The following is a 15,951-nucleotide window of genomic DNA, read 5'->3' on the forward strand; positions in this document are numbered from 1 at the left end:
CTAGACTGCTCTGGGCAACAGAAGACAGGACAAGGACCATATCTGTGGCTCTGTGCCTAGGACTGGTCTTACCAAAAAATGTTTCCTTTTGATGTTTTCTAAACTCCTGGAGCTTGTAACTCTGGGGAAGTGATATGATGCCAGACTTCTAAAGACCTTTTATCAACAGAATCAATTTGAATATCTGGTGTGGCCTCTCTAATCTTAAAAGGGAAGGCAGAGACTCTTTTATTCAGTAGATGTGTGCCACAGCTGGGAGGGAGAGTGGCTTGCTCATAGTAAGTCCTGGCATCAACTCAGTAAATATTTGTTAAATTGATTTAAAGAAATAGGCAAGTAAGAATTGTGCTGGACATACTTATTTTGTCTTCGATGTAAGCCCATAGTCCCCGCTTACCTCCCTGAAGTCACATTAAACATATCTAAGTAATTTCTGCTTAAATTTTCTATATTTCAGTGGATCACTTTTAATTAAATAATGAAAAACAATGATTTAGACATGATCTAATCATCTTATTTTGTTTAGAACAAATCCATTCCATTTGAGGAAGATCTAGAATAATATTTCCTAGATGACAATACATACATTATTTTAAAATTAAAATTGGTCCAATCCCTAAACAAAATGTTTTTTTTTTTATAAGAGTTCTGTCGCATCTATAAATAAATTAAAAATCTCCAGAGTCCCAAAGACCAATCTTAGTTAATATAGTTTAGTGAAAGGCGGGGGGCGCACCAGTCTGTGATAACAGATTTTTAAAACACTTTTTTAGTTTAAAAGTCTTTCTACTGTATCTTGACATTATGGAACAATTTCATGAAAACATATTTATACCTAACCTTAAAAAAAATTGCAAGTGACCAGAGACTTAAATGACACATATTTAATAAAGCAATTTTGATGATATACAATGAAATATTTTTAAAAGATTTTTAATCACAGTATAACTACAAACACATCTTAAATCAGCAAGCAAGCAGGCAAAAGAAGAAACATCCTACCTCCCATACTCTATATTAATCATTTGATTTGGATTAAGGATCAATTCAACTTAGGAAAATAATTATTGGTATTATATTCTTCTAGACAGTATATTGTTTCAGAGACATTTAAAGAACCTTGTAGTGTGTTTTATATGCTGCAAAAGAAAAATTAATCTCAAGCATGTTCTGCATTGAGTACAATGATAACCATTTGCTAAATCTATGGGAGCAATTTCCTCTTTTCTTTCTCTCTTTTTTTTTTTTTTGAGATGGAGTCTCGTTGTGTCGCCCAGGCTGGAGTGTAGTAGCATGATCTTGCTCACAGCAACTTCCACCTCCTTGGTTTAAGTGATTCTCCTGCCTCAGCCTCCCAAGTAGCTGGGATTACAGGGGTGTGCCACCGCACCCAGCTAATTTTTGCATTTTTCGAAAATAGAGATGGGGTTTCACTATGTTGGTCAGGCTGGTCTTGAACTCTTGACCTCAGGTGATTCGCCTGCCTTGGCCTCCCAAAGTGCTGGGACTGCAGGTGTGAGCCACTGTGCCCAGCCTCTTTTTTTCTTAAAAGTAAAAAAAATTAAAAAAATTAAAAAAAAAAAAAAAGAGGTAAGGTCTTGTTATGCTGACTAGGCTGGTCTTGAATTTCTGGCCTCATGCGATCCTTCCATCTTGGCCTCTCAACGTGCTAGGATTGCAAGCATGAGCCACCATGCCCAGCCCAATTTCCTTTTTAAAATAGGACGTTTAAATCTGTATCTGTCATGTTATTCTGAATAGTTAGGGATGAAATGAGGTCCTATGCTTCGAGATAAATAAAAAGCTAAAATATATTAATTTTTGCAAAATGTCAAATAGTTGCTTTTCAAATAAATTAAAAATAGCTTACGAACTATATGCTGTACGACAACTCAGATAATATTTCCTCCTATAATTTTTGGTTAATATACTCTCCTAAAACTTATAATCAGAAAAGATTTCTACAACCCTAAAGATATCAAATTACAATAGAAGCCTAAGTATCTTCTTTTCATCTCTGGTTCTGAATGATGGACAATTATTAGAAAATGTGGTTCCTACCTTCCTTGCTCTCGGGAAAGGATACAAACATTTTTGAAAGGATAGGAAATCATGAACTGTTGGTGTATTGTATCAAGGAGGCCCTTTAAAATATTTTAATATGGCACAAAATAAACTCTTATAAATAAAGTAGAACAAATATTTGATGGAATTTCTTTTATTTTTTCCACATGGACACAGTTGACCCCATATACTTACAAGTGCTGGACAGGAATTCAGGAGGTTAAGGCTCAGTGCAATGGGAGGAGAGGGGCAGTCTCTCAGCATCCAGCTCTTTGGCACCAAGCAAGGTCTAATTTGGTAATCACAAATCTAACTTGTGAAGAAAATGTTTTTTTGTTCCAGATATATTTATTACAAGTGACTTGGAAGCTATCTCTTTGACTTACCTCCCCAAATGTTCCACTCTTGATTCACACAAAGTGTATTTATTTTGTTACTGAAGATCTGCTTGGCAGAAGTAAGAGGCTATCAAGGCTTGAGAAATTGCTTAGATGGACTGTTTTATCTCCCATCCTGTTTTCCTCTGCTGGGTAGAGACAAAGCCCCAAAATGTAATCTTGTTTAAAAAAGTTAGATTTTGTTTTTGTTTTTTTTTTTTTGGCTGATCTACAATGAACTATGATCACTGTGAATAAAGACAGAGACTACTAGTAGCTAACTCTAAATTTAGAAATAACTCTTTTTAGGTCTAGGGAGGCATCTCAATTTCAGAAAAGTTAGTAAAGGTTACTGGTAAAATTGCTTTTACTTCTACTGGGGAAATTTTTGAAAAATATAATGCTAGGACATAGAATGGTTAGTTGATTTCTCTAAAAAAAAAAGTAAATGATTTTGGAGCCCTAAGAGTGGTTAGAAAAACAAGGAGCTGTAAAATTAAGAAGTGTCCAAATCTAACTGGTTTGAAGCCAGAACTAAAGCTGAGTTGTAAGGTTGATGTTCTTTCTCACTGGGGAAAAGAATTTAATTGACCTTGGAAAGCCACAAAATAGTGCTATTTGGATTATTAATGCACAAATATTCAGACACCTGCACCTCACCTTCTGAATGCCTTAGGATTTAGCTGGAACTTTGAAAAGTAACTGAACCAAACCAAGGCTATAAATCTACAGGATCTCAGCATCCTAGAATTATGCTGACACTCTAATAGGAGAGATAACTTTTCAAATATCTCAGCAACTAGTAAACTAGGTACTGAACAAATAGGCTATTTTCATAAAGCAGATTTTTATTGAGTACCTATTAAATATTATGTGCCGGGCTCCTTCAGGCACAGAGATACAGATAAGGTTCTTGCTCTCATGGAATACAGCTTCTAATACTGAATGGCATCCTGCGGATCGGTAGTGGAAAAGTGTGGGAATACTTTCAGGAGGATGCATTAAGTAATGGAAAATCTTGAAATCCAGGTGTCAGAAAGATTTTGAGATGCTTAATAGGAAGCTATTGGGCCCTATGAACGGAGGACTAAGTGGAAGGGGAAAATCACTTTAGTTGCAACCATTTTTTCCTCTCCTAGATGAGCCTCTTAGGTAAACCTGGCAGTTGGACCATAAAAATATGGTTATTCTTTGTTAGTAAACCAGGGAACAATTTAGGTGGCATTAATTTAGTGAGCTTATTACCAGGCTTGTACAGAAATGAATAAACATGTACTTTTTAATCATCCCCTGAGGTGGCTTGCTGTCACCACTAGTTATTCTGTCAGACTGGTAAATGTTTAAAAAGGTGTGGTGAACAAAAATACTTTACCTGTGCAATTAAAAATTGTGCCCTGCAATTTTTAGGACTTTCTCAAGTTGCCAAGTAATCGGTTCTCTCACTATGCATTGATAATGCACTTTGTTAGCTTTCCAGTTTATTTTCTGCAATAAGTTACAAAGTTGTACCCTAAGGTTATCTGTGCTGTTATGATACAACCCGGTTCATCGGCCTGGATAAGGACAGGGTATTGTTCTCACAGAGTGTCCAGCCTTATCCAATGTCCCAATGGACTTATTCAAAATCATTTCAATTTACAAAAAAATCAATTCACTCTCTGGTTTATGGTGACAGCAGTTTCTTTCTCTGAGAAACACTAAAAAGTTGCCAGCAGTTTCATTTGAGTAACTGAAGAGATTTGCTACCTATTTCCTGGTCATTCTGTATTGGGATGGAAATAATGTCGTCTTTCGTTTTTGAGACAGGGTCCCACTCTGTCATCCAGGCCAGAGTGCTGTGGTACAGTCACCGCTCACTGCAGCCCCCAAGCTCCTGGGCTCAAGTGATCCTCCCACCATTCTCCCCAGTAGCTGGGACTACAGGCATGCACCCCCACAGCCGGCTAATTTAAATTTTTTTTGGAGATAGGGTCTCGCTGTATTGCCCAGGCCAATCTTAAACTCCTTGGGCTTGATATCTTCCTGATTTGGCCTCCCAAAGTGCTAGGAGTAAAGGGGTCATGGCTAATTCTTTTCTTGTTTTCTTTCTTTTTTTTTGAATTACTAATGTGTCCCTTACAGATAAATAAAAAAGTAAAATTACTCACAATTCCACCAATTACTGAGAGATTTATTGGTGTTTCTTTATCCAGTCTTTTCTGCCTTTCTCTAGAAATCACAGTTTTAAAAAATGGGACCATATGGTACATAGTGTTTTGTCTCCTCACCCCCTTGAATAACCTTCACATTGTTCCACGGTATTTACAGTATTTACTAATAATGACTGTAAATGTAAGAAGTATATAACTGACTTTATTCAGGGCATGGCAAACAGGAGTGAATTACTTTCTCCTTGTCAATAGAGCACACCCCTTCCGCCACTCATCCCTATAGTCGTTCTCTAAATTCCTAAGTGACCCCTGACTAGCAAGGTTTCAGGATCCTTGTACTGAAAGGAGCAGGCTCGCCTGGGATCACGGCCCTCCGCTTCGCAGCAAGACCCCACCGCCCGCCACGGCCCTCCAGTCAGCCACACCTCGCTTCCCCCAGGACCTGGCCACTGGTCCCGAGAGGGCACTCTGCGGACCTAGGGGCCCCAGCCCACAAGACGCTGGGTCCTCCAGTCATCCCCTTTACACAGCAGAGCCCCAGTTCTGGGAAGCCGGGGTCACCTCGAGCCTCCCTTCCACGTGACAGCTCGGCCTGTGCATCGCCTTCCCTCACGGACCCTTTCAGCATCACCCCACGCGAGGAGAGACCCAGCAGGGGCGCCAGAGCCTGGGTGGCGGCCCACCCCCGATGCAGCGCGGCGCAGCGGCCGGACCGGAGCCGCGCCGTCCCCGAATGATGACGCGCTTCCTGCCCTCCCAGCGCTCGCGGGCAGTGCGCTCGCGCTCGCCCTCGGCTCTTGTTCCGCGCCCGGAGCCAGCGGCGGCGGCAGTGGCTGAGGCGGCTGCGGGAGCGGAGTGGTCGCCCTGCGCGCGGGGGGACGCGGGCTGCACTCCCGGGCAGGCGCTCTGCAATGAGACAGTAAATGCATCCCCCGGTAAGGCGCACGGCTCACTCGGGTTTTCCTCTTCCTCCAGCTGCGTGCACGTTGCATGAATTTCTCGTATCTTTTCCCTCCCCTCTCCAGAAGGAAAATGTGGGTGTTTTTTTTTTCCTCCCTTTTGCTTCTCGTGAGTGATGCCAATGCAGGAAAAACCCGTAAAGCTCCCAGATTTGATGGTCTAGGAGGGCTTCTTGCAGGAAAATAAAAATAAAATGATATTAATGCACCTGTCTATTGCACATGTATGTTTAACTGCACTGGACCCGGGCGCAGCGGTTTGCAAACAGCCTCGCAGCCGGCGCCAGAGAGCGGATTCCTGGCCGTGGGCAGCCGGTCCCCTCCGGGGCTCTCGCTGGGTTTCCGGTAACTGGGCTTTGAAAAACGGCCCCGCCTGCATAGAGTGTCCCCTCGACCCCGGCCGGGCCCCCGCGCCAGGAGAGTTGGCGCGGGCGGAGCGGCTTCATTCCAGCACTGGCCGCCGGGACTCCAGCGCCACTTCGCAAACAAGTCTCCCGCCGAGGCTCTGGGCTAAGACAGCCCTCCAGTGCGGAGTTCCTTCTCCAGTGCCGGACACTCAGACCTGCCGATCCCACGACTGTCTTACTTGGCAGTCTCGCCACGGGCGAACTGCTGGCCGCTGAGCGACGGGGGCAGTGCCGGGCCGAAAGCAGGGACAGGCTTTGCATCCAGTGCTGCTGGCCTCACACAGACTCAGCTGCTCCCTCTCCTTCCTCGGTCCCACGAGCTGAAATTTTGCACCCATTGGAAGCTGGAGGGACCTGGAGACGAGTATTTCGGGATCCCTGATGGGACCAAGGAACGACTTTCGAGGGCGCCATATTTTCAGTGGGTTTTAGCTGCGGAGGGGAGGGGGCAAGCCGTTTCTGGGCCCCGGGGAGAGGGCCGCGCCCCCGTCGGAGAGGCCTGAGCGGTTGTCGCTGGGAAAGTTTGCGCGCCGAGGCAGGCGCGGAGGCGGCCGCGCAAGGCGCTCACGGCTGCTGTCCCTGCAAGGGCGCGCGGGCTACAGCGCGTCGCCACGCCAGCCGGCGGGGCTTGGGGCCGAGAGCCGTCGTCACGGACAGCGTGCTCGGCTTGCCGCCTTCCCCTGTCCCGCCTGGACCCGGCCTTGGGGCTCGGAGTCTCAGGGAACACGCCCCTCTTTCCCGCACCTACCGCTGCCCGGGCGCTCAGCCGGAGCCGTGCGCTTGGCGGCGTCCCGGGGCTGGGCGCTGAGTGCAGAGCGTTCTCCCGGCGCCCGGGCTCGCCTGGGTACTCCGAGGGGCGCGGGAGCTCACTCCCTGGGGGAGATGAGGCGCCTTGGTTCGTGGATCGGGATCAGGGCCTTGCCTGTGGTCGCCCCGAGGCCGCCGACCAGCCTGAGCTTCCAGTCGCCTCCTTGACTTTGGCGGCGACAGCAGTAGCGCCCGCGGCTGCATGTTCTGCTCTCGCAGCTCGTGGAGGCGAGGAAAGGAGGGCGTTTCCAGAAGTTGGGGCTTCAGGTGACGCGTGGGGAAACTTGGATTCTTGCTGTCCGTGAAGGACTGGGACAACTTAGGCCAGAATTCCTGTGTCTCATAGTGAAAACTTCTGTCTTTCCAGAAGATGAGAGAGGAATGAACTGAAGTGTTGGTGTTGTTGGGTAGGGATGATGTCCTGGAGAAGTGGACCCCAAAATACACGTAAATTGCCCTGGTACTGTAAGTACCACTTACTATTCCTTCTAATAGTACCTGCGTGTGTTGAGTTGTGGCATTGTCAGGTTGCATGCTGACGTCCCTTCTCCAGAGCGTGGAGGCAGCGACCTCTCCGGAGGGAGGGGGAAGCGGGAGTGGGGAATCTTTACTTTTGAAATAGACTGTGACCTCTGCTTTGTGAAGGGGCAGGGCACGGGCGTGTTTGCTGACCTACACGCAGCCAACTGCAGGAACGTGTTCTCCTTGGCGTGTTACCGAAATGATGTCATAGTATTAAGGCCGTGTCCGCACTTGGGGTCTTCATCATTGAGGAGGCTAGAAGGGACCACAGAAACCTCTGGGGTTGGGGGTTAAGTGTGCAGAGGGAGGGGAGAGGCTCTCCTGTGGGAGATGTGCCTGGAGATGTTAGGTGTTAGGCAGCTCTTTCCCTGATTCATTTCATGAAGCGCCTGCAAAAATGTCTCCGATATGAATGTCAGCCAAGATTTTATCTACCTTGATTGCTTATTTGGGACCTCTATGCAAAATCAGAGGATGGTGGTGGGTGTGACAAGTGGCCTTCAGAGAAGAGGGATGCCTACACGAATGATTTTTTTTTTTTCCATTGAGCACTAGAATAGTGGAAAACACCCAGAACCCAAGATACATTTTTCCAAAATTAGCATAGCTAATTTAGAAGAGAAGTCAGTTGCAGAAAGCCTCCATCCGTTTTAAGTTTCCAGTCTTAGAGGGAGTACCTTAATCACAGAAACAGGTCTCTTCAGATTGGTGAAGCCACTGGTTTCTTTCTGCCTTTGTACCCATTCAAGTTATCAGGGAGTTTCCAAAGAGTATTAGAGGGTCTCTCTTTTTGGCATTGATGTGGGGCTTCTACCTCCAAAGAGAAAGCGAACTTTTTAACAGCGTGACCCTGTTGAATGAGTTACCAGGGATATTCTGTACAGGCATAGGCTATATATGTGTTTTGAACTCACCTACTGCTGACTCATTCAGGTTTTTCCAAACACTGTTCCCTAGAGTATTTTTAAGTGAAGTTAGGGTTTAGGAAGAGGTGGGTATGTCATTTTCTAGTCAGTATCTTTCTTTTCTGTCTCAAAAGTAATCTGATTTCCCCTCCTTCATCCTTCACTCCTCGAACATCATTGGTTCTCTAGAGTAGTAAAGGACGATTACAGGTGGTGAACAATATACATTTTTACCAACTATTCTCAGAAAAAAAATCTATGCATCTAAATGTATTTATGCATTTTAGCATTATGCTTTATAACTACATATATGCCACATATATTTTATACATGTTAAACCTTACATAATAAAAAAGAGAAGCTTTATTGTGAACCCTCCAATCTTTATTCCCAAGTTTACTACCTTAATATTTATCTATTTTTTTTATGCCTCTCTCAACGAATTGTTATAAATTGTGTTTTGTTGCCGCTTGCCTGATTCCTTTTTTTTTTTTGAGAGAATCTTGCTCTGTCACCTCAGCCTTCCAAGTAGCTGGGATTACAGGCACGCACCACCAAGCCCAGCTAATTTTTGTATTTTTAGTAGAGACACGGTTTCACCACGTTGGCCAGGCTGGTCTCAAACTCCTGACCTCAGGTGATCCACCTGCCTCAGCCTCTCAGAGTGCTGGGATTATAGGCATGAGACACCGCGCCCAGCCAACCTGATTCTTATTGTCATAACTTCATAACTTGACCAAAGTTCTTGCATTTTTTTTTCCTTTTAAGATTTTGTAACTTAAAAAGGTTAGAAAACGAGTATGTGTTTTGGGAAGTTGCCTGTCTGTTTACCAGTCTGTGAGGTGGTGTTGTGATATGTGTGTGGCATGTCCAGCCTCTTGAGACAGTGTCTACAACTTGTGATATGTGACATTATTGCTCCAGAACTTTTGAGTCATAATGTTTTCTTGGTGATTCTGAGTGGTGGTTGGCCAGTACAAGAAGTACTCAAAAAGAGTTAAATAATTCAGTTATTTTTATTAGGTACAAAACTTTTAAAGACAAGAAGGAAAACATAATAAGCAGGCCTGGAATTACAGCTTAACATACCCACTGGTGCCTTTTTAATTACAGTAGTTTCCCCAGAACTTTTTAATCGTATTACTTTTATCTAATAGGGAGACTAGTTAAAACATAAGCCACACATAACTATTACAAATAATAGGGATAAATGGAGGGTATGACCAGATGTTTTCCCTGAAGTTCAAAGAGTTAGGGAATCTGAACTCTGTCAAATTTCCCCTGCAGGGCTCACATCCCCTCCTCAATAAGCTGGAGAAAGGCAAAGAAGTCAGGGTGAAGGAGGGGGAGTGATAACGTGCTTAAGGTAGGCCTCTCTTTTGTACTGACCACCCTGACAATCTGTGGCTCAGGGGCAGGTGCCATTTGAATGACAGCTGGTGGACAAGGTTGGGTACAAAATGCTTTAGTCTTGAGAATCTTTATGTGTCGCCCAGAGCTATGAATTAGGACTGGGCTCATTTGCCACCCATTTCACAGTGGAGTTTCAGAGACAGTGCCAAGACCATGGTTTTGTTTTCCTCTTAACCAACAATTTAATTTCAGTCAAACTGATGCTGTTCTGAAAATGTAGAATAAGGATTGAACATTTGTATTTTCTTTTTACTCTTTTAGCTGCAATTTTTACAAACATAATTCCCTACGTCTGTTATTCACTCATTCAGTGAATGTTTTTGAGGGTTTACCATGCACTTTATGCTGAGAAGATATCCTCTGCCCTCACAGTGCCCACACATTGTATTCTGAGGAGGTGATACACTTTTGTACTTTGTGTATCTAGTAGCCAGGGTGAGGGTGGGGTAGAGGGTGGGGAGATGAGAATGTGATGAAATAGTAACTGAAATACAACATTATAGAACCATGAGAAAAGGATGTGACCGGCAATTCCCAGAAGAAGGGATGCAAATTATTGCATCTCTTCTCAACTTCCCTAGTGGACAGAGAAATACAAATTTAAAAACAGGTATTATTTCCTGTCCATACAATTGATACATCTTTTAAAAGGTTGGTAATACTTGCTGTTTGGGGTTGGGGTGGTGGGAATTCTCAGACCATTGATACAAGTGTGAATTGTTACAATCTTTAGGAAAAGCAGATGGTTTCTGTGAAAGTTTGGAGCACACCTGCCAAGTGACCCAGCAATCCCACATTTGCAACCTTGTTTTACATTAAGAAAAACATTGGCCTGTAAGGATCTGTGTGTAAGGGTGTTTGTTGTAGGATTTTTTGCAGTAAATAAACTAGAAGCAACAAATGTTCATTAGTAAAATGAATAAAATGAGGTATATACATAGAATGGATTATTTTGTGAGGGTTGTGCATGACATATTAAAAATAATATGTAAAATAAAAGCTAGTTGCAGAGTATCATATGTTGCATGACCGTATTTCTGATTTTATTTAAAAAATTTTTTTTTTTTTTTAGATGGAGGCTCACTTGTTAGCACAGACTGGAGTGCAGTGGCTCCATCTCGGCTCACTGCAACCTCTGTCTCCTGGGTTCAAGCGATTCTCCTGCCTAGGTGTCCCGAGTAGCTGAGATTACAGGCACCCGCCACCACACCTGGCTAATTTTTGTATTTTTAGTAGAGACGGGTTTCACCATGTTGGCCCGGCTGGTCTTGAGCTCCTGACCTCAGGTGATCCACCTGCCTCGGCCTCCCAAAGTGCTGTGATTACTGCATGAGCCACTGCGACCGGCCGTATTTCTGATTAAGAAAATAAGCTGTATGTGTATGACCTTGGAGAAAAATGTGTAAGGACACCCAAAACTTACCATTGTTTAAGATTAGCAGTGAGGAGGGAGAGGTAATTAACTTTTTCCATATACACTTAAATTGGTTGACTTGTTCAAACACGCAGGCTTTTCTATATGAAAACAAGTTTAAAAATGTTTGGTTAATGGATAAGAAACTCGCCAGCAACCATTTAGAAAAAAAGGCTGGGAAATACGCTTACCTTCTCTGATGCCTCCTATTGCAACCTCTTATCTCTTTGGAAATTTTCAATTAATTTTTTTTTTTTTTTTTTTTTTTTTTGAGACGGAGTCTCCCTCTGTCACCCAGGCTGGAGTGCAGTGGCGGGATCTCGGCTCACTGCAAGCTCCGCCTCCCGGGTGCACGCCATTCTCCTGCCTCAGCCTCCCGAGTAGCTGGGACTACAGGCGCCCGCCACCACGCCCGGCTAATTTTTTGTATTTTTAGTAGAGACGGGGTTTCACCGTGTTAGCCAGGATGGTCTCGATCTCCTGACCTCGTGATCCGCCCGTCTCGGCCTTCCAAAGTACTGGGATTACAGGTGTGAGCCACCCCGCCCGGCACAATTAATTATTTTCTAAAATCCTTTGATTTCTCAACTTCTAGTAGAGTATACTTTCAGTGTAAAGGATAGCTTCCGAAAAAACTGTTTCCCTCTGCCCCAGGAGGTGGTGAAAGTAAGAGCTCAGGAAAGCTCTTAGAAGCACTCTCCTTTATCTTAACTTTCTCTGATCCCATTCTGAGGGAAGACCAATAGTGGCCCCTGCAGGGAGAGCTTCTGGCCAATTGAGAAGCCTTTCTTTTTTTTATTTTTAGACAGGGTCTAGCTGGAGTGCAGTAGCATGATCTTGGCTCACTGCAATCTCCACCTTCTGAGTTCAAGCGATTCTCATGCCTCAGCCTCCCGAGTAGCTGGGATTACAGGCATGTGCCACCACTCCCAGCTAATTTTTGTATTTTTAGTAGAGATGGGGTTTTACCATGTTGGCCACGCTGGTCTGGAACTCCTGGGCTCAGGCAGTCCACCTGCCTCGGCCTCCCAAAGTGTTGGAATTACAGGCGTGAGCCACGGTGCCTGGCCTGAGAAGCCTTTCTGGATAGCAGCAGCATCTCCTCAAACTTGGTTTTCCTAATTGAGGCCCAGAGAGGGCTGGGTTGGGATTTGAATCCAGGTCTCTTTCCATACGATCCCTGGCTTAGCTGGCTGTTCCACCTCTACAATTTTCAACCCAGCCTCCTAATGTGATTTTTGAAATCTTGATAGAAATGATGAGTTTTTGCCAGTTGCAGCTAAAGCCAACCTTTCAAAAGCATTTCACATTTTATTTTTATTTTTTATCTGAATAATATTTTTAGAGACAGGGTCTCTCTGATGCCCAGGCTGGAGTGCAGTTGTACAATCACACCTCACTACAGCCTCAAACTCCTGGGCTCAAGTGATCCTCCTGCCTCAGCCTCCTGTGAAGCTGGGGCTACAGGAACTTGCCACCATACCTGGCTAATTTGTATTTTATATATTTTTTTGTAGAGACCAGGTCTCACTATGTTGCCTAGAGTAGTCTCAAACTCCTAACCTCAAGCAATCCTCCCACCTTGACACCTCCCAAAGCACTGGGATTACAGGTGTGAGCCACCACACTCTGCTCTACATTGAAAAAAGTACATACTGTGTGACTCTGAATTCTGACGGGAGATCCAGAATCTCAACCCACTGGAAGCCAGGGCTGTGCTGCACAATTTGAAAACCATGCTTGAGATTACATCAGTGGTTCCCAAACTAAAATGCATGGGAATCACCTGCAGGGCTTGTTAAACCCCCAGATTATTGGGCCTGAGTTTCAGATTCGATGGGTCCTTGGTGGGGTTTGATTTGCATTTTTTTTTTTTTTTTTTTTTTTTTGAGACGGAGTCTCACCCTGTTGCCCAGGCTGGAGTGCAGTGGCGGGATCTCGGCTCACTGCAAGCTCCGCCTCCCGGGTTCCCGCCATTCTCCTGCCTCAGCCTCCTGAGTAGCTGGGACTACAGGCGCCCGCCACCGCGCCTGGCTAATTTTTTGTATTTTTAGTAGAGACGGGGTTTCACTGTGGTCTCGATCTCCTGACCTTGTGATCCGCCCGCCTCGGCCTCCCAAAGTGCTGGGATTACAGGCTTGAGCCACCGCGCCCGGCCTGATTTGCATTTTTAACAAGTTTCCAAAAGAGACTTATCCTGCGGGTCAGCCAGAGAGGGCTGGGCTGGTATTTGAACCCAGGTCTCTTTCCATACGATCCTGGCTTAGCTGGCTGTTATGCTTCTACCATTTTCAACCCAGACTATTTATGTGATTTTTGTAATCTTGATAGAACTGATGAGTTCTATGGAGAACCACTGGTTTAGAGGAACTAGCTACCTCTCTTCCATGGGTGTTATATTCTTTTCCAGCCAGCCATGTTATGGATGGGATATGATTTGACTGTGTACCCATGCAAAATCTCATCTTGAATTGTAGTTGCCATAATCCCCATGTGTCTTGGGAGGGACGTGGTGGGAGGTAATTGAACCATGGAGGTAGCTATACCCATGCTGTTCTCATAATAGTGAGTGAGATCTCATGAGACCTGATGGTTTCATAACGGCCTTTTCCCCCTTTGCTTGGCACTTCTGTCTCCTGCCATCATGTGAAGAAGGACAAGTTTGCTTTCCCTTCCACCATGTCTGTAAGTTTCCTGAGGTCCCCGGCCCCAGCCTCCTGGTCCCAGCCATGCTGAACTGTGACTCAGTTAAACCTGCTTCCTTTATAAATTACCCAGTCTCGGGTATGGCTAATAGAGTAAATTGGTACCGCAGAGAGTGGGGTGCTGCTATAAAGATACCTAAAAATGTGGAAGTGACATTGGAACAGTTTGGAGGGCTCAGAGGAAGACAGGAAGATGTGCGAAAGTTTGGAACTTCCCAGAGACTTGTTGAATGATTTTGACCAAAATGCTGATGGTGATATGGACAGTAAATTCCAGGCTGAGGTGGTTTCAGATGGAGATGAGGAGCTTCTTGGGAACTGGAACCAAGGTGACTCTTGCTATGCTTTAGCAAAGAGACTGGCGGCTTTTTGCCCCTGCCCTAGATATCTGTGGAACTTTGAATTTGAGAGAGGTGATTTAGGGTATCTGGGGGAAGAAATTTATAAGCAGCAGAACATTTAGGAGGTGACAGAGCATGAAAGTTTAGAAAATTTGCAGCCTGATGATGTGGTAAAAAAGAAAAACCCGTTTTCTGGGGAGGATTTCAAGCCAGCTGCAGAAATTTGCATAAGTAACAAGAGACCTTCACGGGAGCCCCTGGGAAAATGGTTTCCTGGGCTGGGTCCAGGGCCCCCCTGCTGTGTGCAGCGTTGGGAATTGGTGCCCTGCATCTCAACCACTCCAGCAGTGGCTAAAAGGGGCCAAAGTACAGCCCAGGCTATTGCTTCATAAGATGTAAGCCCCAAGCCTTGGCAGCTTCCATGTGATGTTGGTCCTGCAGGTGTGCAGAAGACAAGAATTGAGATTTGGGAACCTCTGTTTAGATTTCAGAGGATGTACAGAAATGCTTGGATGTGCCACTGCACTCCAGTCTGAGTGACAGAGTGAGACTTCGTTTCAAAAGAAAAAAAAAAAAATGCCTGGATGTCCAGGGAGACATTTGCTACAGGGGTGGAGCCCTCATGGAGAACCTCTGCTAGGGTAGTGCAGAACTAAAATGTGGGGCTGGAACCCCCACACAGAGTCCCCATTGGGGCACTGCCTAGTGGAGCTGTGAGAAGAGGGCCACCATTCTCTGGAACCCAGAATGCTAGATCCACAAACAGCTTGCACCACATACCTGGAAAAGCTGCAGACACTCAACACCAGCCTGTGAAGCAGCTGAGAGGGAGGGTGTACTTTGCAGAGCCACAGGGGTGGAGCTGTCCAAGGTCATAGGAACCCACCTCTTGCATCAGTGTAATGTAGATGTGAGACATGGAGTGAAAGGAGAGCATTTTGGAACTTCAAGGTTAAATATCTGCCCTGTTGGATTTTGGACTTGCAGGGGGCCTGTAGTCCCTTTATTTTAGCCAATTTCTCCCATTTGGAGTGAGCATATTTAGGTAATTCCTGTACCCCCTTTGTATCTAGGAAGTACCTGAGTTGCTTTGGATTTTACAGGCTAATAGGTGGAAGGGACTTGCCTTGTCTCAGATTAGACTTTGGACCTGGACTTTTCTGTTCATGCTGGAATGAACTAAGACTTAGGGGGACTGTTGGAAAGGCATGATTGTGTTTTGAAATGTGAGGACATGAGAGTAGGAGGTGGCAATTGATATGGTTTGGCTGTGTCCGCATGTAAAAATCTCATCTTGTAGTTCCCATAATCCTCATACCAGTGGGAGGTAATTGAATCATGAGGGCGGTTACCCCATGCTGTTCTTATGATAGTGAGTGAGATCTCACGAGACCTGATGGTTTTATGAGGGGCTTTTCCCCCTTTGCTTGGCACTTCTGTTTCCTGCTGCCGTGTGAAGAAGGACATGTTTGCTTCCCTTTCTGCCGTTATTGTAAGTTTCTTTAGACCTCCCCAGCCATGCTGAACTGTGACTCAATTAAACCTGTTTCCTTTATAAATTACCCAGTCTCAGGTATGTCATTATAGCAATGTGAGAATGGACTAATACGGGTGAAAGTTAGCATCTCAGTCAAGGGACATTTAATGCAATTCTGCCAATTTCCCCAAGCTGGGAAAAAATAATATTTGAGTCATATTACTTAATTCTTGTCTGAATTTGTTGTAGATATTTGGGGATTTAATGATGTTTTATAGATATTTGTATGTTTCATCAGCAATGAAAGTGAGAATTTGTGGGTATCATTCTAAATAGTCTATAGAGAGTTCTCTTGGGAAAGAGGAGATTCTGATTCCTGTTTTTTCCTGTCATACATGCATATTCAAGAT

At 44.8% G+C, this 15,951-nt stretch overlaps 2 protein-coding genes across 18 annotated transcripts in view; one reads left to right on the forward strand and one right to left on the reverse strand.

Moving 5' to 3' along the window:
- Positions 1-4,590: 4,590 nt before the first annotated feature.
- LOC107130227 (uncharacterized) lies at positions 4,591-7,433 on the reverse strand. The gene has a single exon (XM_015452908.4). The coding sequence runs from the start codon at positions 7,296-7,298 to the stop codon at positions 6,720-6,722; it is 579 nt and encodes a 192-aa protein (XP_015308394.3). The 5' UTR covers positions 7,299-7,433; the 3' UTR covers positions 4,591-6,719.
- The window catches only part of TLN2 (talin 2), a 457,700-nt gene continuing 447,139 nt past the window's right edge, over positions 5,391-15,951 (forward strand). For 11 of the 17 annotated variants that reach the window (XM_073995948.1, XM_005559713.4, XM_045395571.2 and 8 more), the window contains exon 1: positions 5,391-5,526. The gene's annotated coding sequence lies outside the window, so the exon portion shown is untranslated. Of the gene's footprint in view, positions 5,527-7,131; positions 7,230-15,951 lie in introns of all 17 variants that reach the window. The other 6 variants (XM_073995950.1, XM_045395572.2, XM_045395576.2 and 3 more) reach the window with 2 other exon arrangements.

This window comes from Macaca fascicularis, chromosome 7 (assembly GCF_037993035.2).
Source record: "Macaca fascicularis isolate 582-1 chromosome 7, T2T-MFA8v1.1".
Lineage (NCBI taxonomy): Eukaryota > Metazoa > Chordata > Mammalia > Primates > Cercopithecidae > Macaca > Macaca fascicularis.